Here is a 21,392-nt window from a genome sequence, read left to right as displayed (position 1 = left end):
CCCAAGAGATAGATGTGCAAACTTTGCTGTAGACTACCTGGTCCCTTGGCCTTACTTCCACCCCCACTCCATCATTTAGATCTAGGTTCATGGAAGACTGCTTGGCTAGGGATCCAGGAGTAGAGGAGGGCATGAATTCTGTGCCATGACCCTCTTAGACTGGAGCAAGGGCAATAGTTGCCCTCAGTCCTATACTTGGCTAAGTCCAGTAAATTTCAGGTCTCTATAGTCATAAGGGTTGTGTCTCTCTCAAGCTCTTGATTAACAGGAACCCAAATGCATGTATGTTGCTTGAATTGGATGCAATAAACCAGGCTTGATCCCTGGTATCCTATATAATTCCCTGGACACCAGCAAGAGTAACTTTTGAGTGTCGAGCCATGAGTAACCCCTGATCATAGCTGGGTTTGTCACACTCCAAAAAATCAGGGAAATTATAAATTATGTTAGTCGTGTTTCAGGTTTAGAAATTGTAACATACTTGCCCAAGGTCACTTAGCTGATAAGTAAGTAACTACATGAAACAATGACTCCTAGTTTAGGACTTTTTATGCTGCATCATAACAAAGACCCTTGCTTAATTTTGAGGGTGAATGGGTAGCTAAGAAAACACACTTTTAAAAAACGTTTTAAACATTTAAAATTCGATTCCTATCATGAAAATTGCCGCAGGAAATATTTCCCTTGCCGCAAGCCTCCTCAACAGTTGTTAAACAGGATCTTGAAAAAAGAAAACTGGCAAAGCAGTGGGTGTTTGTTGGGAAAATTACACTCAAGCCAGAAGCCTAAGGGGCAGGTGGACAAAGATGGAAGAGAAGAAACTCAGCACAGGCTTTGAGACCTTTACTCTGAAGCATTCCTTGATGGGGCCCAATTCTATGTCAATTCTATGGAGGCCCCAGCTGTGAGATTGGAGATCTAAAGCCTGATGCCCTTCTCACTCTTTAATTCAGAGGTTCCTTTCTTTCCTTTCTTCCCTTGTAGTAAATACCTTAGAGATTCTAGCTTCTTTGATACTGTCTCTGTCTCCTCACTGTCTCTCTCCCTCTATGTGAGCTTGCACTTGTCTTTCAAGTGTGTGTGAATGGGAGAGAGAAAATGCACATGTGATCAAACATTAAGTCTTGTTTATGCATGTTTTCATGGATGCTGTGCACTTGAATGAAAGTCTGCCTTTCTAATGGGAGGCTTGAGTTGAGAAGATGCAGAAGATGAATAAGAGTTAATATGAAGTAAATACAAAATAATCCACATTTGAGTAAGGGTCTTCTCAGTGCTGAGAAAATAGTCAATTTTTGATATTCCTAAAGAAGCAAGGGCAAGGGAATATATTTAAATTAGTACAGAGAAGGATGATGCTAGGCCCTTAGGCCTATCTTCAGATAGGTCTCCATAGACTCTTGGTTTTTATGTGAACTCCAGCTAGGCTGCAAGATCCCAAGGGAAGCAACTGGGGCTTTCCCTCCAGATGCCATCAGCCTTTTCCCCACTATTTGAATCATGGATGATGCTAATCTGGTTCTCAGGAAGCCAAATGTATGGACTGAATCCTTTCTGTGTGTCAGTTAACATCATTCTACATTTCACTGCTTTGACTAATGCACCACCCTCACTACTTTGCATCTCTGGTCATAAAAGACTAAGTGAAAAAAGTCCAGTTCATCTCCTCTGAAAGTGTCCTGACAATTGGTAAGTACCCAGTTCCATTTTTAAAAGAAATGTAGGCACCAGCTTTATTTAAGTCACTTCTGCTCTTTTCCTCCCAAATTTGCTGCTGTGTATTGGGGAGGGGAGTTTGCTCTGATAAAGCATTCTGTAATGTAAATAATTTAGAGAACTGTTTCATTCCACCTTGTTTTTTTTTCACTTTAATCACTGGCATGTCTAATAGAAATTTTAATTTTTATTTTGTGATATGATGGAGCTAAGACTATGAAAGGTGATTTAATTTGCTCCCAAACCAATAATTGATGTGCATTTGAACTTACTCAGAATGAAACTGAGATTTGAACCCAGGTTCAATTCTCTATTTCAGGATGTTTCAAAATTACAGTGATGTCAACTTGGGGGTTGATAGACATGGTGCAAGGTTTTTGTGCCTTTTTCCTCACCAACCCCTTTTCTATGTTTCCAATAGTCTTTTTATTTTTTAATTTTTTAATAATATCTTTACCTAAGCACCATGATTACAAACTTGTTTGTAGTTGGGTTTCAGATTATAGTTTTCTAAGAGCCTAAATAAATACATACATAAATATATTAAATAAGTACTAATTACAAATCATCAACAAACCATCAAACTTTCCTCAAATTTACCAAACAAAATGTACACATAAAAGAACTCAAGCATGAAAATATGATAATCTTCATTTGGATAGTCCCAGTTCCAGGTAGAATATATCATTGATGAACATCAAAAATAAGTGCCCTAATTTTGTGAGAAGGGCAAAGTGTGACTTGAGGATGAAGAGGGATAGCAGTCTGATAAGTCAGATTTCCCTGTGGCATTTTTTGTGTAACTTCAGGAAAGTCACAGTCTCCAGAGTCCTAGTTTGTAGTTTTCTATAAATGGGGAAACATAATCCTCAGTTTACTTTGTTCCCAGGGGAGGTTCATGGCATGATTCATTCATTGACATATAATAATCAGCTGTTTTAAAAGATGAGCCCTATATATTCTTTGACTTTACAATCCTGTGAATAATTGCAACATTCATATTGAATACTTTCTGTGTACCAGGGTCTGGAGATAGTTGACATAGAAAATTCAAAGCATAAAATACATTATTTTTTTAAAAAATTACTTTTTTTCTAAACATATGTTTACATGATATAGGGGTAGTAGAAATAGCAATGAAAAGAAGAAAAAATACTCCAAAGATAAATGAAAACACAGCTTGTGCTATTATGTTCTCGAACATTTAACACAAACTGAAGACAATAGTGGGGATATCTATATCTTGTATTTGATGTCACAATATCTTGTTACACTATCCTTGTGGAGCTCTAGTTTGTTTATTTTCTGATCTTTATCAGGAGGTATACCTTGGTTTGCTTGGGGGCTAATTCTGGCTCTCTGTGTTCAGTATTACTTCTGGAATTGCTTGGAACAGTGAAATACCTGGGATAGAATCCAAGGCTCCTGCATAGAAAGGATGTACTCCATCTTCAGACACTTTTCTAAGTTGGTTATTTTTAGTCGATATAACTTAAAAAATGGCATATTATTTTTCTATAGAATAATGACTATATTTTTATAGTATCAACTTTGGTGACTGTCTCCTCTGGTTTATCTAATAGGTATTGATTTTGTGTTCATTTTTTGCATTAATTCTTTAGTTATGCATTGTTTTTCAGCTATTAAGAGCAAAGCTAGGACAGCTATTAAAAGGCCAAAGAACTGTGAAGGACTAGGTTTTTCTCTAGATTCTTCTGTCAAGTGGTTGTGTGGCCTTGGGCCCTATCTATCTCTTAATCTTAGTTTTCTGAATGTAGTGTTTAGATTATTTGATAAATACTCTTTTTATCTCTGACCCATTCTAATATTTTTGGGGGGGTGGTTTGGGCTATTCTTGACTGTTCTTAGGTCTCACTCCTGTCTGTATGTGTGCTCAAGGATTTCTTCTGGTGGTGCTTGGGGAACGACATATGTGGTGCCAGGGATCAATCTGGGTATGACTGCATGCAAGACAAATACCTTAGTTCTGTACTATATCTCTGAATTCACTTCTAATATACCAAGAAGTTCTGAAACATATTTTCTAGGCAGTTCTGAAACATATTTTGAAGCAAATTTTCCTTAATCTATTTAATAATACTACTTCTAATTTATGAGCCTATACTATAGCATGATAGGCTGACTCCACATATTGAAGAATGCTGTCCACAAATTTAATTATCTTGGGACATCAACATTGCTTAGAATAAAATGAGCCATTTTGTTCATCATTGCTGCAGCCTTTGCTGAAATGGAGGTTATGCGATAACAACTTAAAGGCTAACTCATTAATGCTCAGCAATGAATGAGGCAGTGTGCCAGCAGACTAAATATTTTCATCAAGATGCTTGTATCTTTTTACCCATGTTGTGATATATTAATGGGGATGCCTTTATCCAGTGTCAATGTTGTAGAGATTTGGGTAACGTAGGTGCAATGCCTTCTGGGTGTCAATTCCTGTCCATTATGCATTTCTTATACTCTGGGGAGCTCTTGAGATTAGAGCAAAATTTGGATGGTGCCATAAAGTGTCCATTTTATAAAGATTCAAGTGATATTCTCATTGCAATCTCAGCTTTTTAATAGTATTTTTTCATCACAAATGAAAAAACAAAAACTTGCAAACACTGCTGTCTTCCCTAACTGTTTGATGGGGGCAATAGAAAAAAATCAGTCCTCTGAATTGTGAAGGCTGTGGATTTATATCTAGTTGAAAGCATTTTCATCCTCACAATGTTGGAACAGGAGACTTTTCTGAGGCAAATCCGTTTCTCCATCTGTGCCTTGCTTTGAGAGAGGCGTGATCAACAAGCTTGATGCTGCTCCTTTGTTTCCCCTCCCTGATGGTCGAGACTTGGTTTTGGTGTCTTTCTGCACTTTTTATTTGATTTCTCTCTAATGCAAATATCTTAGTACTTATATTTATATAAATTAATTTTACTTTTTACTAATTACAATGTAAAATTGGATGACTAGAAATTAGCCATTTGGAGACATATAGACATTTTTTAAATTAATTTGAATGATAGCCTAGTTGGGTACTTGCCTGGCATGAGGTTTACCCAGGCTTGATTCCTGAGATCCCATATGGTCCTCTGAGTCCTCCAGGAGTGACCTCTGAGAGCAGAGGCAGGAGTAAACCCTGAAGACACCTCGGAGTAGTCCATAAACTATATATAAATACATATGACTTATGTAATGCCTAAAAACCCTACTATATTCAATATATTTTATTTTATTTAGTTTTGATTTTTGCTGCTCAAGATTTGTGTATATAATCCAGATTAGCCATGTGCAAAGCAAGCACTGGAGCTGTGGCACTGTCTCTCCAGGCTCACACATTGTAATTTTATGTAATTACTTTTGATACTTGATATTTTCTGTTAAAGTCAGGTATTTTGCAAAAAACCTTTTAAATCAACATGTTTTTTTTTTTCGTTTTTGGTTTGATTTTAGTTTGGTCTTGGACCACACCCAATAATACTCAGGGTCTCCTGCTAAATCTGCAATCAGGGAGCACTTCATCACTGTGTGTGATGGTGCTTGGGGATCCATATGTCATGCCAGGGTTTGTATCCAGGTAAACCATGTTCAAGGTAAGTACTTTACCTGTTGCTTGGGCCCCTAACAAGATTATTTCTTCAAAGCCAATGTGCCATAGCATTTTTCATTTAACATCCACATAACCAGTGGAGTGGTCACTATATTACTTTCCCATTTAATAGAGGACATCTCCAAGCTCAGATAATTTCTCTGCCTTTCCTAGTGTTACACAGTTAAGAAATCGTAATGGTTCACTTCAAACTCAGTTCTACTTGCTGTAACTGTAATGACTACTAAGGATTTTTGTCAAAGGATATTGTTTTTACAAATGTATAGCATTCTAGATGGAAACTCAGAGGTTTTTGCTCTTATTCTTTATTGTGACCAAGATCACTCTGGCATCATTGTTGCAGTTGGAGGGACACTCTGAAGTCAGAGGCATCTTTACACCTTATTCTGTGATGAGCCTCCTATTTATTTAGTCAGCTTGCAAAATCGGTAGAAAACAGATATTAACCCTCTCAAGATCTTTCTATCTTTCTATATGGTGTTGAAGATTTCCAGTTTATCCCCCACCCCATCCTCACTCTGCCTTCCTGTGTCTTGTCTGGACACACTGGCTTTCCTAACTCTGTTTCTGTTGTGTATTTTACTGAGGTATTCAGTAAGTTGAAGACAAGCAAGACAATGTCAATTTTGTTGGCAGAACTGAAGCATACGACTACTCTTAGCTTTAGCACTATAGCTCTAAGAAGAAGGCAATGACAAACGATTTATTCTAGGGACTTTGATTTCGTTCAAAATTGTAAGCATCTAGGCCGACTCATTTCTCAAAGACTTTTCTCTCTTTTTCGGCTGTTGTTTTGAGGTTTCTTGCTCTTATCATTTTATTGGAGGGGAGAGGATTGATTTTCATCTTGATTTTTACATGAAAGAATGAGCTATACTCTTTGGTTAATTAAATCAGATAACCTCAATAAGATGAAACAGCTACACCTCTAAGACAGGTTTTTAACATTATGAATTCAGGTAAGGGGAGATAGGAAGCAATATTTAAAAAGTAACCCAGAACAAGAATGTATGTGTCAGGATGAAATCATCAGCCTATAGGTTTTGGACCTATTTCCTTTAGAGAGGGATTTGTAGAGACTTAGCTGGCATTGTGGTTAGGTATTGTATTTTTACTTAAAATTGTCACTGTGTGGTTGCAATTTGGTAATTGGTCTTAGGCATTTGCTTTGGGTCCAGGGGATAATGTTTTGTAGTTGAAGGTGTATCCATGCTAACCATTTTCAATAAAGATTATTTTTATTCTTTTTTGTATTTCTCTTTAGTTATGTGTCAAACATCATTATGACATGAGTGACTTTGATCTTTGAGTATATTGAGCAAAATATAACTTTGAAAACACAATGGGGTAGATTTGGAGGGGGCAGAGATCAGTTATATAGATTATTGAATGATAAAGTCCTACCTTTCCTTACTGTTATAGTCACTTATCTGATGTTTGAATTTTAAGCCCTGGCTCCCCCAGATACACAGAATATTTTATAAGACTCCACAGTAAAAGGGAACTCAGAAAAGTGACATGTGACTACCTTCCTTCTTTCTAAATTCTCTGTGTCACAACTTATTTTCTCTGTCAGGAACCAGTATCCACATACCCGAATCATAAACTTTGAAGTTATTCTAATTTTTTCCCTTTGATTACAAAAAATCCACCCCCGAACTTTGCTAGTTTTACCCAAAAGTCTATTCCCTACTCCAGCCTCAGTGACAGTGACTCCTGTCACATTCTCTTGCCTCTTAGCTGATCTCCCTCCTTTAGACTGTTTATCCAAACAAGCTTTGCACTGCTCTCACATTTATGAAAGCTGCAGCTTTGACTCTGTCACTCCCTGCTTAAAACCCTGCAGTAGTTCCCCACTGCCTTCAAAAGAAAGTCCAATGCTTAACAAGGCTTACAGGGCCATTGGTGATCTCATCTAGGCCTAGCCAGCTTTATCTCCTTCCATTCCCTGTATATAACTTTAAGAATATAACCTTCTAGTCTCTTTCTCTTTGCACAAGCTGTTCTTTCTGTACACTCCCTCTACCACCAACACTATCTTCAGGCAGATTTAGATGGTTCCTCCTCCTTTCTTCTCCTCTAACAGTAATTTGTTTTTATCTTGGCCAATTGACTTATCACAAGGTTTTCTAAGTTGTTGCTAACCCTTGTATCATTCACTACATTGTTGAATGCTTTATGAAAAAAAAATACCGTTCTTTTTCTCACGTATGAATTTTTGTACTTAGCACAAAATGGACAAATTGATTAATTTTTTTAATGCATGAAAGAGAAGAAATGAATAATAGATGTTAGGCTGTGCAGAAAAGGGTGCTAGTTGGGGTTCAGGGAGATTTCCTTTGGGGATTCCTGTGTAGACTGAGAGCTCTATTAGGTGCTGAGCACCATGGAAGATGTGTCGTAAAACAAAGAGGTTTGTCAATAAAATAAGTTAAACTTCTTGCTGATGACCAGTTTTATTTTGGGAGCCTCATTAGAAATGGCCCAGGAATGATGCTTGTTTTAGTATAATGCTGTTTTTTCCCTGAAAATTAATATATATTTTTCACTTTTAAAAATCCATATTGCCAGCCATTATATTTGTTACCTAACATTTTTGTAAACACATTTGAGTGATCGTACTTAAATATAGTGGCCATTCCATAATGTGTCTAACTAGTCTTACTGATGGACTCATTTTTTTTTCCCTTTAATTTTTGACTGTATAACTTATGGATCTTTTTTGTCTGTAGGAAGATTTCATTAGGATACATTTCTAGAAGGAGAATTCCTGTGTCAAAAGACCTGGGTATCATGTTTGTCTCAATTTCGTGTGAGAACCTTGTTTTCTGGAAGAGTTGTACAAATTTATATTGTTTCTGATCTGGACAAAAGTGGACATTTTCACCAAACCTGGGCAGAAATAAACATATGCACCACTAATATTCTAATTACGTTATGAGAAAATATGACTTTAATTTTGGTCTCAATCTGCATTTTACTTTGTGACAAAAATGTATTTATTTTTCTTTTATTCTCTTCTTTTCCTTCTTTCTCACGCCCAAATTCAATTTCTCTCTTTCTTGGTCTGTAGGTTCTGGGCTGGACCTTTTTCTTTTCTTCCTTTCTTTCTTCCTTTTATTTTTTGTAAGTTGAATTTTTATTTAAAGAGAGCAACCAAAGGCAGCTCTGCTGGAAGGTGAAGCCACCTCCCAGTTTTCCCTCCCTCTTTATCACCCTCCCCTCAGTGTTCCCTCCACAAGGTCCAGTGACAATTCCGTTTGATTCTCACTGGCAGTCTTGATTCTCACCCCGCTCCAGCTCCAGGATGGGTGGGAACTCTCTTTTTCGGAGGGCAGCAAGAGTATTATACCCCTCAATCATGCTCCTTCTGCTCTTCTTTTCCACTTTCATGATTTTAGTAAATGTCCTGGGAGGACCCCCAGGCCACAAGCCAAATGGCGGGGCGAAGATGGTCTCCATACACAGTCTTTCTGAGCTGGAGCGCCTGAAACTGCAAGAAGCTGCTTACGAAGAACTCCTGGCCAGACGTTTCCTTTCCGAATTCAGACCTGAGAGAGGTGAGCAGGGTCGGGGTGTGGAGTCCTCGCTTTGGAGCGAGTGGACCCCCCCTTCCCCCCAGCCGCCACAGGCGGGAACGAAAAAGTTGGGGTTTCAGGAAAGTGGGAGAGGCTCCTGCCTGCTTTAGGACTTGCTCGGTACTCCAGGACCCCGGGAAATTGAGCAAGTGGAAGTTGCAGGCTCTTGAATTGCGGAGAAGTAAAGGACTAGTGGCGCCGCCGAGTCATAAATTGGGGAGGAAGTGTGTTTGAGGGGCAATAAGAGGACAAGGCAGATGAGGAGGGACAGATGAGTGGACAGAGGACAGGGAAAGATGCGTCCGGTGAAGTGCGGGGACCACTTAGATGAAACACAGAGGGGCATGCTGATAGAGGACCGGGACAGAGGAACCGACCGCTGGGGACAGAGACAAGCAGAGTGCCAAAGAGACACGCGCCAATCTCCGGGGCGAGTGGAGAGCTGAAGGGCTTGAGGGTGCCTGGAGCGGCCGTGGGAGGTGCGCGGTGAGCGGTGCCCACCTGGGCTGCTCTGTAGGGGGGTCCGCGGTACCCAGTTCAGAACCGAAGTCCAGTGTGCCTAGCGGGGGTCTCCGGGGTGAGCAGCTCATCAAACCGGGCTGCGGAAAGGAGGGAAAGGGATCTGGAGGGGTCCGGACCGATCTAGGGGCTCTGTAGCAATGAATGGGTAGGGATGGTGGGGTGGGGGGCGTTGCGAAGTGCGAGCAGGGGGTTCAGAAGAGAAGCAAAGGCAAAGGCTCGGAGACTGAGGCTGTGGGGGTCTGAGCACGGGGACTGCGGTGTCGCGTATTCTCCCGCCGCAGCGCGGGGAGCCGACGGCAGACCCAGTGCGCGCGCGCGCGCATTAACTTGGCGACCCCTACTCACAGCAGCGCGGCAGGTAGAGCTCCTCCCACTCGCCCCCCCCCAGCCGATTGCCGAGTTGGGGCACCTCCTAGCCTCCTCCTCCTTTCCCCCAATGTAAATCTTAAGTCTCGGGTTTAGGTCTTATGACTGGTGCATAGTAGCAGTGCCCATCCAGCGCCTTAGGTAGTCTGGTTCCGTTCAATATGAGTGGAATCTCCTAGGTGGAAGATGGTAGGATCTGTCGCATCGCCAAACGGGGAAACTGAGGCAGGGAGACAGCAAACACACTCTCCCTGGGGTGAGATGAGTCATTTGCCTCTACACTCCTCATCCCTGCTGATCAGGCTTTTGTCACTTATCAAATGGTGTTTGGGTGAATGCATGTATCTTTGTCTCTCTCCAAAGCTCTGCCTGTTGACCGTCCAAACACTTTGGAGAAGTGGTTTCTGCTTCTAAGAGGACAAGAGAGAGGTGAGGGGCTTCTTATACTTTCTTTAGGGAAGAGAAGGATGTCTCCCTTCTATAAGGTGTCCCTTGCCCTTGGAAATTGGGTAGTACCCACCGCCCCGGGGGGAAAAATCTCCCTTCCCACACTCAAAAAACCCTTTAAGGGATAATGCCAGAAAATTGAGCACCTGATGCAGGCACTAGACAGTTCCATTAGATCTGCCTCAATCTCTTAAATGGGTGCATTTTCCCCCCAGCAGAAAGGACATCCTCCTGCTGGAATGTAAAGGCCCTGGATCCCCCCCCCCCCGGGTAGTTGTGTGCACTTGAATTCTTCTGCCAAACCGTAGCAAGATCTTTGGGACTCGCTTCCAGTGGAGGGGCGGTGCGTGACTGTAGGGGGTGGGGCCGGCTGAAAGCTGTTCCACAGGGAGGGAGAGGTACAGGCCCCTGCAGTTACTCATCTACACGGCGAAGCTTCGTTGTTTCTCAGACTTTCTCTTCCTGGCTCCCCAGTCCTTTTGCTCAAGACGTTCGGCGTCTCTCTGAAAGAGGTGCTGGTGAACGAGCTAACACGGCGTCAGCATCTGGAACTCCTGGCTGCGATGCAGGTGGAAGAAGAAAACAGTCAGGTTTCAGGCCGCCGCCGCCGGCGTCGGGGAAACGTGGCGCAGAGGATGTTCCGAAGCTTACAGAACTTCTTCAGCCACCGCCGGTGGGCCAGGACAGCGCTGCCCCAGGACTTCACGCGTCGTGGTCGTCGAGTGAGTTCAGCCTTCCACTTTTATTTTGGCGAGTGGGTGATGGTGGTGGCCAGGGACCACTCTGGACACTCTGGGGGGGGAGGGACCAAATGGGGTGCTGGGGGTCAAAGCTAGGTTGTCAGGTGTGTGCAATCTACCTGCTGTAATATCGCTCCGGCTCCCACTCTTTTTTAAGGCTCCTGGCTCTTTCTTAAGATGGGGCAGAAGAGTCAAGACTAGTGCAGGCTGCGGGGGGGGGGGGTTGTGTTAGTGGGATTGTCAGGGAGAGAAAGTCTTTTCTAACAAACGTGATATTGGCCCCTCTTGACTGGCCCCTCTTTTTTCCCCCATCGTAAAAGTGTCCTCCTTGTTCTCCAGGGTGCTATATCTGTGGATAGTCTGGCTGAGCTGGAGGATGGGGCTCTGCTGCTGAGAACCCTGCAACTTTCCAAGAGTTCCTTTCCAATTGGCCAGCGCCTGCTGGGGTCCCAAAGGAAGATGAGCCTTAATCCTATTGCAAAACAAATTCCCCAGATTGTGGAAGTTTGCTGCAGTTTCATAGAAAAGCACGGTAAGGGGAGGGGTGTCAACATGATGATGGTAGAATAATGGTGGGAGGCAGTTCAAAGAGAAAGTGCAATGCACTAGAATTTGGGGAGAGATAGGAAGGGTGGGGAGGAGGATGGGAGTGAAAGTATGCAGGGCAAGGATCATTCTCTCTCTCCACCACTGGAAGTTGGGGTGAATGGGGATGTAGAAGGGGAGGAGAGGGGAGATGCCAAGAGAAAGGCAGTGGGATAAACTTAGCATCCTCCTGTTTTTTTTTTTTCTTCAGGATTAAGCACAGTGGGTATTTTCAGTGAAGATTACTCTGAGGAGAGAGTGCGTGAGGTGAGTTGATTATAATTATACTTTTCTTCCTTGAATGAGAAATAGCAGGTTTAGGGGAGGATATCTCCATTGACCCAAGGATAGTGTCAAGGGTTGTGGGAAGAATAATATTTCTTTTTAGTGCCTCTCACTCAGCAGCCCCTCCAACAAATATTCCCAGATAACTTAATATTGCATAGGATGCCATATTGCAAGAGTGGGGTGTGGGACTGATGGGATCTTTCTCTATTTTATAGCTCCGTGAAGAATTTGATCAAGGTCTGGATGTAGTGCTGGATGACTCTCAGAATGTGCACGATGTGGCTGCACTCCTTACAGAGTTTTTTCGTGACATGAAAGACTCTCTGTTGCCAGATGATTTGCACATGTCCTTCCTCCTGACAGCCAGTGAGTCTTCTACACCCCCTTGTAAGGAAAGGCAAGGAACAAGAAAATAAGTTCAGGGAATGTATGGGTTTAGTGTCAGAAGTCAGGCTACATAACTGCCAAGAAGTAAGAGTGAATAAATATCATAAAATGATTTCCCCTCACCAGATTACTTTCTTGTATCTCTGAATATTATATTACCTTTTATCTTTAAACATTATACACCTGTTGTGTGGAAATTTTTCTAGAGCTACTTGAAACTGGTGTGTCCTCTACAGAACCCAGATTTTATAGGGGGAGATCTGATTTTGATAGGAGCACATGCTAAGCTGCAGTGCTATGGCAAGGAGCATATATATAAGCTGCCCATGTAATTTATTTTTATAACTTAATCATTTGGAAACAGAACTGCATCACTTTCGGTATTCTACTCCTGTCAAGGCAAGTTCATTAAAACATTTTTTTTCTTTTTCTTTTTCTCTTGTGTTCTGCAGCCTTGAAGCCACAAGACCAGCTTTCTGCCCTCCAGTTGCTTGTCTATCTCATGCCTCCGTGTCACAGTGACACCCTTGAGCGCCTCTTAAAGGTACTCCATAGTGTCACTGAACATTGTGAGGATGTGATTGACATGGACGGGCAACTGGTGAGTATCTTTGGGAAAATATGGGGGAGAGGGGCCTAAGGGAAACATTTATATTTATACAACTTCTTTTATGACCTCAAATTAAATTCATTTCTGCTTTCTGTTTTTCAGGTTTTGGGCAACCGGATGACTTCTACCAATTTGGCCTTGGTGTTTGGATCTGCCTTACTAAAGAAGGGAAGATTTGGCAAAAGAGAATCAAGGAAGACAAAACTGGGGATTGACCACTATGTTGCTTCTGTTAATGTGGTTCGCGCCATGATCGATAACTGGGGTGTCCTGTTCCAGGTAAGTGGCATGTTTGGCCATATTTATTTCACAGATCTCAGTTCACAAAATAAGGTTGAGTTCTGGGTAGCCAAAGCAGTAACAAAGCTCTCCAGTATAGAACAGGTCCTCTCTTATAGAGGGCCCGTTATAGTCCTGGATAATTAAGAGAGGTGAATATAAATGAAAAAGCTATCCTAGGGCAGGAAGCAAATTAGGAACATTGATGGTGGGAAATGTAGGGAGTGTGCACTGTTGAAGGATAGTGCTGGACATTATATGATTGAAACTCAATCATGAACAGCTTTGCAACTGTATCTCATGGTGATTAAAATAAAATGTATTAATAAAAATAAACACAAAAAGAAAAACCAAATTGTCTGATTAGGCTAACATTGCTATTTTTTCTGCAGGTACCTCCTCATATTCAGAGGCAGGTTGCTAAGCGTGTGTGGAAGTCCAGCCCTGAAGTCATTGATTTTATCAGACGCAGGAGACTGCGGAAGATTCAGTGAGTATTTTCTTGTTTGTTTTATTTTCTATTTGTTCTTAATTCATGAAAGCATCCATTCCAAACACACTCTTCTGTTAGTTAACCCTAGTATACAAATACATTTACATTCTCATTTATTTTTATACAGGAGTGCTCAGATTAAGATGGAAGAGGATGCTTTACTTTCTGATCCCGTGGAAAACTCTGCTGAAATTCGTGCTGCTGTCTTAGGTCCAAGCAATCCATTTGGTGAAGGTCAGTTTCCTGCTGGAGGTCAGGCACTTGCTGATGATCAGTCCCATGGTGAGGGTCAAGCCCTTCATGATGGCCAGGTCTTTGCTGAAGATGAGTCCTCTGAAGACATGCCAGTTAACGAAGAGCAAGAATTTGAATATCTTGATCTGGGAGTAGTCTTTGGGGAATTCCAAAATCTTGAGATATCAAATGATATTGATATTCAAGTTCCACACCTTGAAGGCATACCAGAGCTTGATGAAGAAGAAGAAGAAGAAGAAGAAGATGATGATGATGATGATGATGATGATATTCTGAATTTTGATGACCTTCCTCCCCTTGAAGATATTCTGGAGCCTGATATTGAAATTCCAGAATTCCTTGAAACCCCAGGTTTGGAAGAAGTAGCATATTTGGATATGGTTCTAGATCCAGTACCTGAAGAAGCCCCAGAAGTAGAAGAAATCCAAAACCCTGAAGTAAATCTAAATCAGAACCTTGAAGAAGGGCTCAATTTTGCAAATTATCAAAATCCTGATCTTGCAGAAGTTCCCTATCTTGATGTAATCCTAAATGATGATGAAGCTTCAAATTCTGATGAATCCCCAGACTTTCCAAATGCCTCAGCTGATGTAAACCCAGGTTATCCAGAGAACCCCAATCTTGAAGAGGTCCAAGCTGTTGATGAGGTCCCAAATGATGAGGTCCCAGCTGTTGATGAGGTCCCAAATGATGATGTCCCAAATGCTGAAGATCTTCCAGCACATGAAGCAGTACCAGTGGCCAATGAAATTGCAGATTCTGAAAATATTTCCGCTGATGAAGCTCTGGGTCTTCTTGCTGGTGGTTTTGAAATCACAAATCATGAAGATTTCCCAGAAATTAATGGAATTTTGTATGCTGATGAAGATCCTAATTTTGATGAAGCTTCAAATCTTGGAGATCCTAATATTGGCGAAATATCAGATGCTTCAGAAAATGCACAATATGACGGAAGTCTAGTAGTTGATGCCATTGAAAGCTCTGATGAAGACTCCAACCATGACGAAGATCCATCTCTCCTTATCCTATCAAGTTCTGAAAGTGTTTCAGATTTTGATGACATTACTGACCAGGAAGATTCCTCAGATGAGAGTGAGGGACTATATAATGAATTAGATGCTGAAGACACCACAGCATATGAAGAAGCTTCAGATGTCAGTGATATCCAGGAACCTGAAGAAAATGCTAACCTTCAAGAAGATGCCATTTCTAATATGGATTCAGAGTCTGATGATTCTGACATTCAAAGTAAATTTCTAGATCACCAGAAAGACCAAGCCAATGATACTGAAGAAGATGCAGATAACAATGTGACTCCAGAATCTGAAGATGTCTCCATTCTCAACACAATTCCGGACCCTGAGCCATACCTAGCCATAAATCTTGAAGAAATATTGAATATGGAATCAGTCCCAATACCTGATGATCTCAATCCTAAAGAAATTCTGAATCCAAAGTCAATCCAGTACTATAAAGAAGAGGCAGATGCCATGTTTCCTGTAGATACCACCTTCCTTAAAATCAAGTCTCAGCCTGGTCAAGACGAGAGCTACAAGTCCTTCCCAGTGTCCCTGAAGAGTGTCAGCTGCTTTCTCCCCTTCATGATATTCTGTAAGATCCTGGCTCCACCTTTGTTCCTCATCTTATTAGTGAAGGTAGTTAGGCTAGTAGTAGGGTGGAGGCAGTTGCTTGGAGGTCAACCTCTTTCCTGCCTTGATAGTGGTATTGTCCGTTTGCTCTAAGCACGGATATCACTCTGCTCTCTAACTTACTTCTCTCCTAGCTAACACAGCGGGCCTGGACTTGCACCTCTATATTCTGTTATAATGTGCTTTTCTAATCTGTCAAATGGGACTATCTTCTTGTCTTATGCTGTATTCCAAGTGCAAAATTAAGTCTTAGTCCCTTAGGTGCTGTGCAAAGTGTATAATCTAGAAACACAAGGAGTTAACGTTGTTACTATTTTCCAGGTTCCTCTGAGGAGCCAGCTGTGCCTCCCGGCACTGCCCGTTCCCATGACGATGAGGAAGGAGTGGGCAATCCTCCCATTCTGGAGCAAGACCGCCCATTGCTCCCTATGTCCAGGGAGAAGGAGGCCAAAACTGGCATCGGTTACTTCTTTGCTTAGATGTTTTCCTTCTATATGGTGCCGGACAGGGGAAAAGGGCAGGAGTAGACCTGAAATGTCACATGAAACTCTTGAAGGTAAAGATCTGATGGTGAGAAGGAGTTTCACCTGATGCTCGGGTCAGGCTGAGTATTCCAAACTACCAGTCCCCTCACAGGAGCTGCTTGGTCTCTTCAGCTGGTGAAAGGATAGATGTTTCTGTGTCATTCCCAGGCTCCCTGGTGCTATGATGCCTTTCTCTTTTATCCCTGATCCTGGATTTCTTTCACTGCAGCCCTTTCTTAATTGTTGTAACATTTGTGGTAAACATCTGTCCCAGGGAAGCTCACAAATCTCGAGGTGCTTTCCCTCCCGCAAAGGGAATTGCATGTTTTTCTAACTTCCTCCCTAGAGCTCCATTGGAAATGTCCTCAAGAGGCACAGTAGGATGTTAATTCAGCCATCCTGATAGCTTACAATTAATGCTTAACCATATCACATGTACTCAGAGCCATGTTCCTACAGCAACCCCACCACCTCAGGATATTTTTTTCCCAAATAATTGAGACCAATTGCTCTTCAAGCAGTTACTCACAAATCTTTGTGCAACAAAAGCACACATATAAAACAAACTAACTTTTTTAGAGTCAAAAGTTAAGAGGAAAAATTAGATTTTATTACCTGGACTTCTTTTACAGATAACTGGCATTCACACTTCATTTTCAGCAAGAAACCTACTGCTTATGGACACATAATTCCAAATAGTGAAAGTCAACAGACTACAGTTGTTCTTATCTATCATCTCTGGGAGTTTCTCCATGCAGTAGGCCACAAATTTTGGGGATATTTTCTGATAACATGCAGATATGGGTTATGCATGACATGGAAAATTATAGCTGAAATTGATGGATAACAACTGTTAAGATATGTAGATGGAAGAATGCTTTGTATTGAGGGATATAAATTTGTCAAACAATGGGTTACAAGAACAGAGCTCTAAGATTTGTGATTTTTCAAACTTCTCTGGCATGTAATCATTAATAAACGCCTATATTGTGATAGCTGCATATTCATAGTTTTCTCTGTGTGTTTATTTTTACTTGAAAATTTTATTGACTAGTTGGGGAAGCTGTAAATGGAGATCAAGGAATGAAAAGGGAAAAAGGAAAGGATAAAGATAATGTGGGGGGCCAGAGAGATAGCATGGAGGTAAGGCATTTGCCTTGCATGCAGAAGGACGGTGATTTGAATCCTGGCATCCCATATAGTCCCCCGAGCCTGTCAGGAGCGATTTCTGAGCATAAAGCCAGGAGTAAGCCCTGAGCACTGCCAGATGTGACCCAAAAACCAAAAAAAAAAAAAAAAAGATAATGTGGGGTAAAAGGAGGCATGACAAGGTATAAAATAATGGAGGAAGTACAATAAAGGGGATACTGATGAAGGGTGGTGAGAAATGGAAAAAAGTAGAGGAGTGCATTGCAATAAAGAGAAGGAACTCATGTGGGAATGTGGTGTGGAGCAGATAGAATTAATGAGAATAGATAATGAGGAAATAAAGAGGGGTATTTGGGAATAAATTGAATAGGTTGATGGAAAATAAAGAAAAAATCATAGGGAACAAAGGAGAAAGTTGATGTGGATTAAAATTAAAGGGAATGGGGTGACTTGGAGTTAAAGGAAATTCAAAATGAAAAAATATAGGGCAAGGATTGAGGGAATTCTGGAGAGGGCTGACATGAAAAAAGAAGAAATTATTTGGAATAAAGAGGAGAATGTGATGTGTAAAAGGGGATGGTGGTGTGGAATATAGAGGAAAAATGTAATAGAATCAAGGTTGGGGGTGAAGGAAATGAATGGGAACATGTTATAGGGAAGGGGAACATGTTATAGGAGATTAAAGGAAGGGTTGGCCTTAATGAAAGATTATAGGGAGGATAAGAACAGACAAAGAAAGAAATTGAGGGTGAAGGAAGAAGAAGAGATGGGGAAATAACAGGAGAACAGGGATCAAGGGTTTTATATATACTGAAAATAAGAGGGAATATTATTAATTCACTGTGCAGATTCAATAACACTGAAAATACAAGATCCAAGCTGCAATCATCAAACTTTATAACATGCTTATCAAGGTAATTGGGGTGAGTCAGAGCCAAAAAGGAACTTGGGAACCCTTGGTGGAGGGAAGTTGACGCTGATGGTGGGATTATATGACTAAAATTGAACTATTAGAGTTCTTTAAATACAAATAGTTTTCTTTGGGGGATTAAAGTTGAAGCCTCAGGGGCTGGAGAGATAGCATGGAGGTAAGGCATTTGCCTTGCATGTGGAAGTATGGTGGTTCGAATCCCGGCATCCCATATGGTCCCCTGAGCCTGCCAGGGATGATTTCTGAGCGTAGAGCCAGGAGTAACCCCTGAGTGCTGCCAGTTGTGATCCAAAAACCAAAAACAAAAAACAAAAAAAAAAAGCCTCGGGTTCCAAACTGAGAATCTGTTGGGATGTGGGTCTGGAAGCATATGTTGATGCAAGAAATAATCTACACAGAGCTGGAAGTTACAGCTCACCTCATGAAGCTCACCACAAACAGGGATGAGTTTAGTTAGAGAAATAACTACGTTTTGAACTATCCTAATAAAGAGAATGTACGAGGAAAATAGAAAGCCTGTCTAGAGTACAGGCTGGGGTTGGGTTGGGAGGAGGGAGACTTGGTACATTGGTGATGGGAATGTTGCATTGGTGATGGATGATGTTCTTTACATGACTGAAACTCAAACACAGTCATGTATGTAATAAAGTTGTTTAATAAAAGAATTAATAAAAATAATCTACACAATGAAAAGGTACAAGAATGGGTTCTGGAAATCCAGCTCTCAAGCAAGGAATCCCACCACACAAGCATGCTCCTAAGAAGAAAATAAGTTTAGTGAAGGAAGACCTAAGAATGAATGCCTGCTTGGCTTCCTTAGACCCCTGTTTTTATTGACAAGAACCAGGCCACACCATAGGGTGAGAGAGGAATACCAAGTAGGAAGTAATCCATAAACCATCACCAGATCACTGTGATCACGAGATCACAGTGAAGTATAAATATTGATTAGTGTGAGACCAAGAATCCAACAGGGGGTCACACTGGAAATAAGAATTTATTCCCACTATACAGACTCTAAAATTATATTTAAAAGGAAAAGAGTGGGGAGGGTTGAGTGGAAACATGGAATAAAGAGAGACCCAGGATAGAGAATTAAGGGCAAGTTTGAGGGGCATTAAGGGAATACATCATAGGAAATTAAAGAGAGCGGACACATGGAATATGGGGAAACACATAATAGAAAACAGTGTCAGGATTGTGTGGAATTTAGGGATCATGTGGTAGGCAATAGATGGAATGGCTCTCAAGGAATAAGGGAAAAATGATAGAATTGAAAGGGGTCAGTGTGATGTGAAATACTAGAGAACATATGATTATGAATAAATTGGAGGGGTGAGGAGAAATAAGGGATTGAGTGAGATAGATTTAGTGAGTAGAATCGTATAAAGTGGCATGTATATAACTTAGTAAATAGAATGGTAGGATTTAAGTAGAGTAGAGCATTAAGGAGGAATAAAGATTAATGTTAAGTAAAGATGTTAAGAGGAAAACCTCTCAAGGGCAAAGTGTGTGTGTATGTATGTGTGTAGAAGTTCTCAACTAAGAATTTTTTTCATGAATTGGCAAAAAGTGTCAACCTTGAAGCCTGTGAAATATAATTTCCAGGGGTCGGACTAGAACATGTTTTTATTTAATAAGAGTGTTGACCTTTTTTCTGTTTTTTTTTCCACACCCAGCAGTGCTCAGGATTTTCTTCTAGCTCTGTGCTTATGGATCACTCCTAGGGACTAAGGAGAAAATATGGGATGCCAGGAATAGAATCTGAATTGGTCTGTGCAAGGCAAACACCCTACATGCTGTGTTATTTTTCCAGTTTAGGGACTTTTTTTACTTTTTTATTTTTTAATATTTTTTTATTTAAGTAACATGATCATATTTGGGTTACAGTCATAATCAGAACACCCCCCTTCACCAGTGTAACATTAACCCCTCCCCCCTTCCCATCCCCTGCCTGTATTTGAGACATGCATTCTACTACAGTAATTTGTTTTTAAGTTCAGTAAGTTGTATTTTTTTCCTTAAACGATAAGAGTAAAAAAATATAGTAAAGGTGTGATAGTGGCAATCGCCATTGTTTGCATAGGTCCAGAAAAATGGGGAAAATGGAAAAAAATCCTTGACCTGATTACAAAAAGGCCTCACCCCAGAAGTTTATTGGCATAAGACAGACTCTGGGTTCCAGGCATACCAGTCTATTCAACTCCAGTTATTCTCAAGGTCCCGCTGACTTTAGTTTTTTTAATTAAATCACCATAATACATAGTTACAATTTTTTATGATTGAATTCAGTCATACAATGTCCAATAGCAATCTATCTCTTTACAAGTGCAAATTTCCTGCTACTAATGTCCCAAGTTTCTCCTGTGTCATTCTACCTGTCTCTCTCTATGGCAGACATTTTTCTTCTTAAAGGCTAAGACACTGTGGTCTGCTTGGAAATTTTCCACTGTAGGGTTACAGAAAATGGAATGGTCTCCCGTATTTACATTTGCTCATTTTGATTTTGTCCTTGTATATTTCCTTGCATATATTCTTATAGACAGCTAAAAAGCATAATGCTGGGTCACTTCCACAGCAATTATTACTTTTACATTAAGAATTATAATGATAATAAACACATTGAGTTCTTTCAAAGTGTATGTTACTTCGTTAGAATCTCTTCAGCTCTTTAATACTATCATTTCAGAGTTGGATTGTACAGTGGGTAAGGCACTTGCCTTGCACACATCAGATCAGGGCTTTGATACTTGGTCCCCTATATGGTCTCAATAGCCCAACAGGAGTGAGACCTGAGAGCAAAGGACTAAACTTTGAGCACTACTGAGTGTGGCTACCAAACCAAATAATTATACTTTAACTTAATATATTCATAACAATTATAAGACATGTGTTGTAGTTATCCACATCTTGAGCAAAATGAAATAAAGGGAGGCTAATATTCCTCCAAATATATCTGGATAGAGGAAAAACCACCTCTCAAACTCTCAACAATAAGAGTTTCACTTGATTAAATTGGCTCATCAACTTTAGGATTTATCCTCAGAAGCAATGATACATAAATTTGAAGTAATTTTTGGGCTGGAATTTATATTTTAAGAAGTAAGATACAGGGTTATGTCTTATAGGTCCTCTCTCCAGGTAATACAACTTGTTAGATATGAACTATGATATCTCAGCACACCTAAACTTTTGTATTTTGGGTCTGTACGTATCAAAGTCAGAGGAAAGTATAATATCTACTCATTCCAAGTCTCTTA

The 21,392-nt window shown here is 40.7% G+C and overlaps 1 protein-coding gene across 1 annotated transcript; it reads left to right on the top strand.

The window, feature by feature from the left end:
- Positions 1-8,636: 8,636 nt before the first annotated feature.
- On the top strand, positions 8,637-16,089 carry ARHGAP36 (Rho GTPase activating protein 36). Its single transcript, XM_049766725.1, has 11 exons — positions 8,637-8,889; positions 10,159-10,224; positions 10,717-10,964; positions 11,322-11,514; positions 11,779-11,834; positions 12,071-12,221; positions 12,695-12,843; positions 12,955-13,131; positions 13,524-13,621; positions 13,752-13,858; positions 15,850-16,089. Exons 1-11 carry the CDS (start codon positions 8,637-8,639, stop codon positions 16,005-16,007), a joined length of 1,656 nt encoding a protein of 551 aa, XP_049622682.1. The 3' UTR covers positions 16,008-16,089.
- Positions 16,090-21,392: the final 5,303 nt, after the last annotated feature.

The sequence above is a fragment of the Suncus etruscus genome, chromosome X (assembly GCF_024139225.1).
Source record: "Suncus etruscus isolate mSunEtr1 chromosome X, mSunEtr1.pri.cur, whole genome shotgun sequence".
NCBI lineage: Eukaryota > Metazoa > Chordata > Mammalia > Eulipotyphla > Soricidae > Suncus > Suncus etruscus.
The sequence above is the reverse complement of the archived record's forward strand: the minus strand, read 5'-3'. Positions and strand labels throughout refer to the sequence as shown.

Bases quoted from the DNA above. Each gene is read 5' to 3' on its own strand.
- ARHGAP36 (XM_049766725.1), top strand. From the start codon at position 8,637: ATGGGTGGGAACTCTCTTTTTCGGAGGGCAGCAAGAGTATTATACCCC. The intron at 8,890-10,158 runs GTGAGCAGGGTC...CTCTCTCCAAAG, and splicing joins CGAATTCAGACCTGAGAGAG to CTCTGCCTGTTGACCGTCCA. The intron at 13,622-13,751 runs GTGAGTATTTTC...ATTTTTATACAG, and splicing joins AGGAGACTGCGGAAGATTCA to GAGTGCTCAGATTAAGATGG.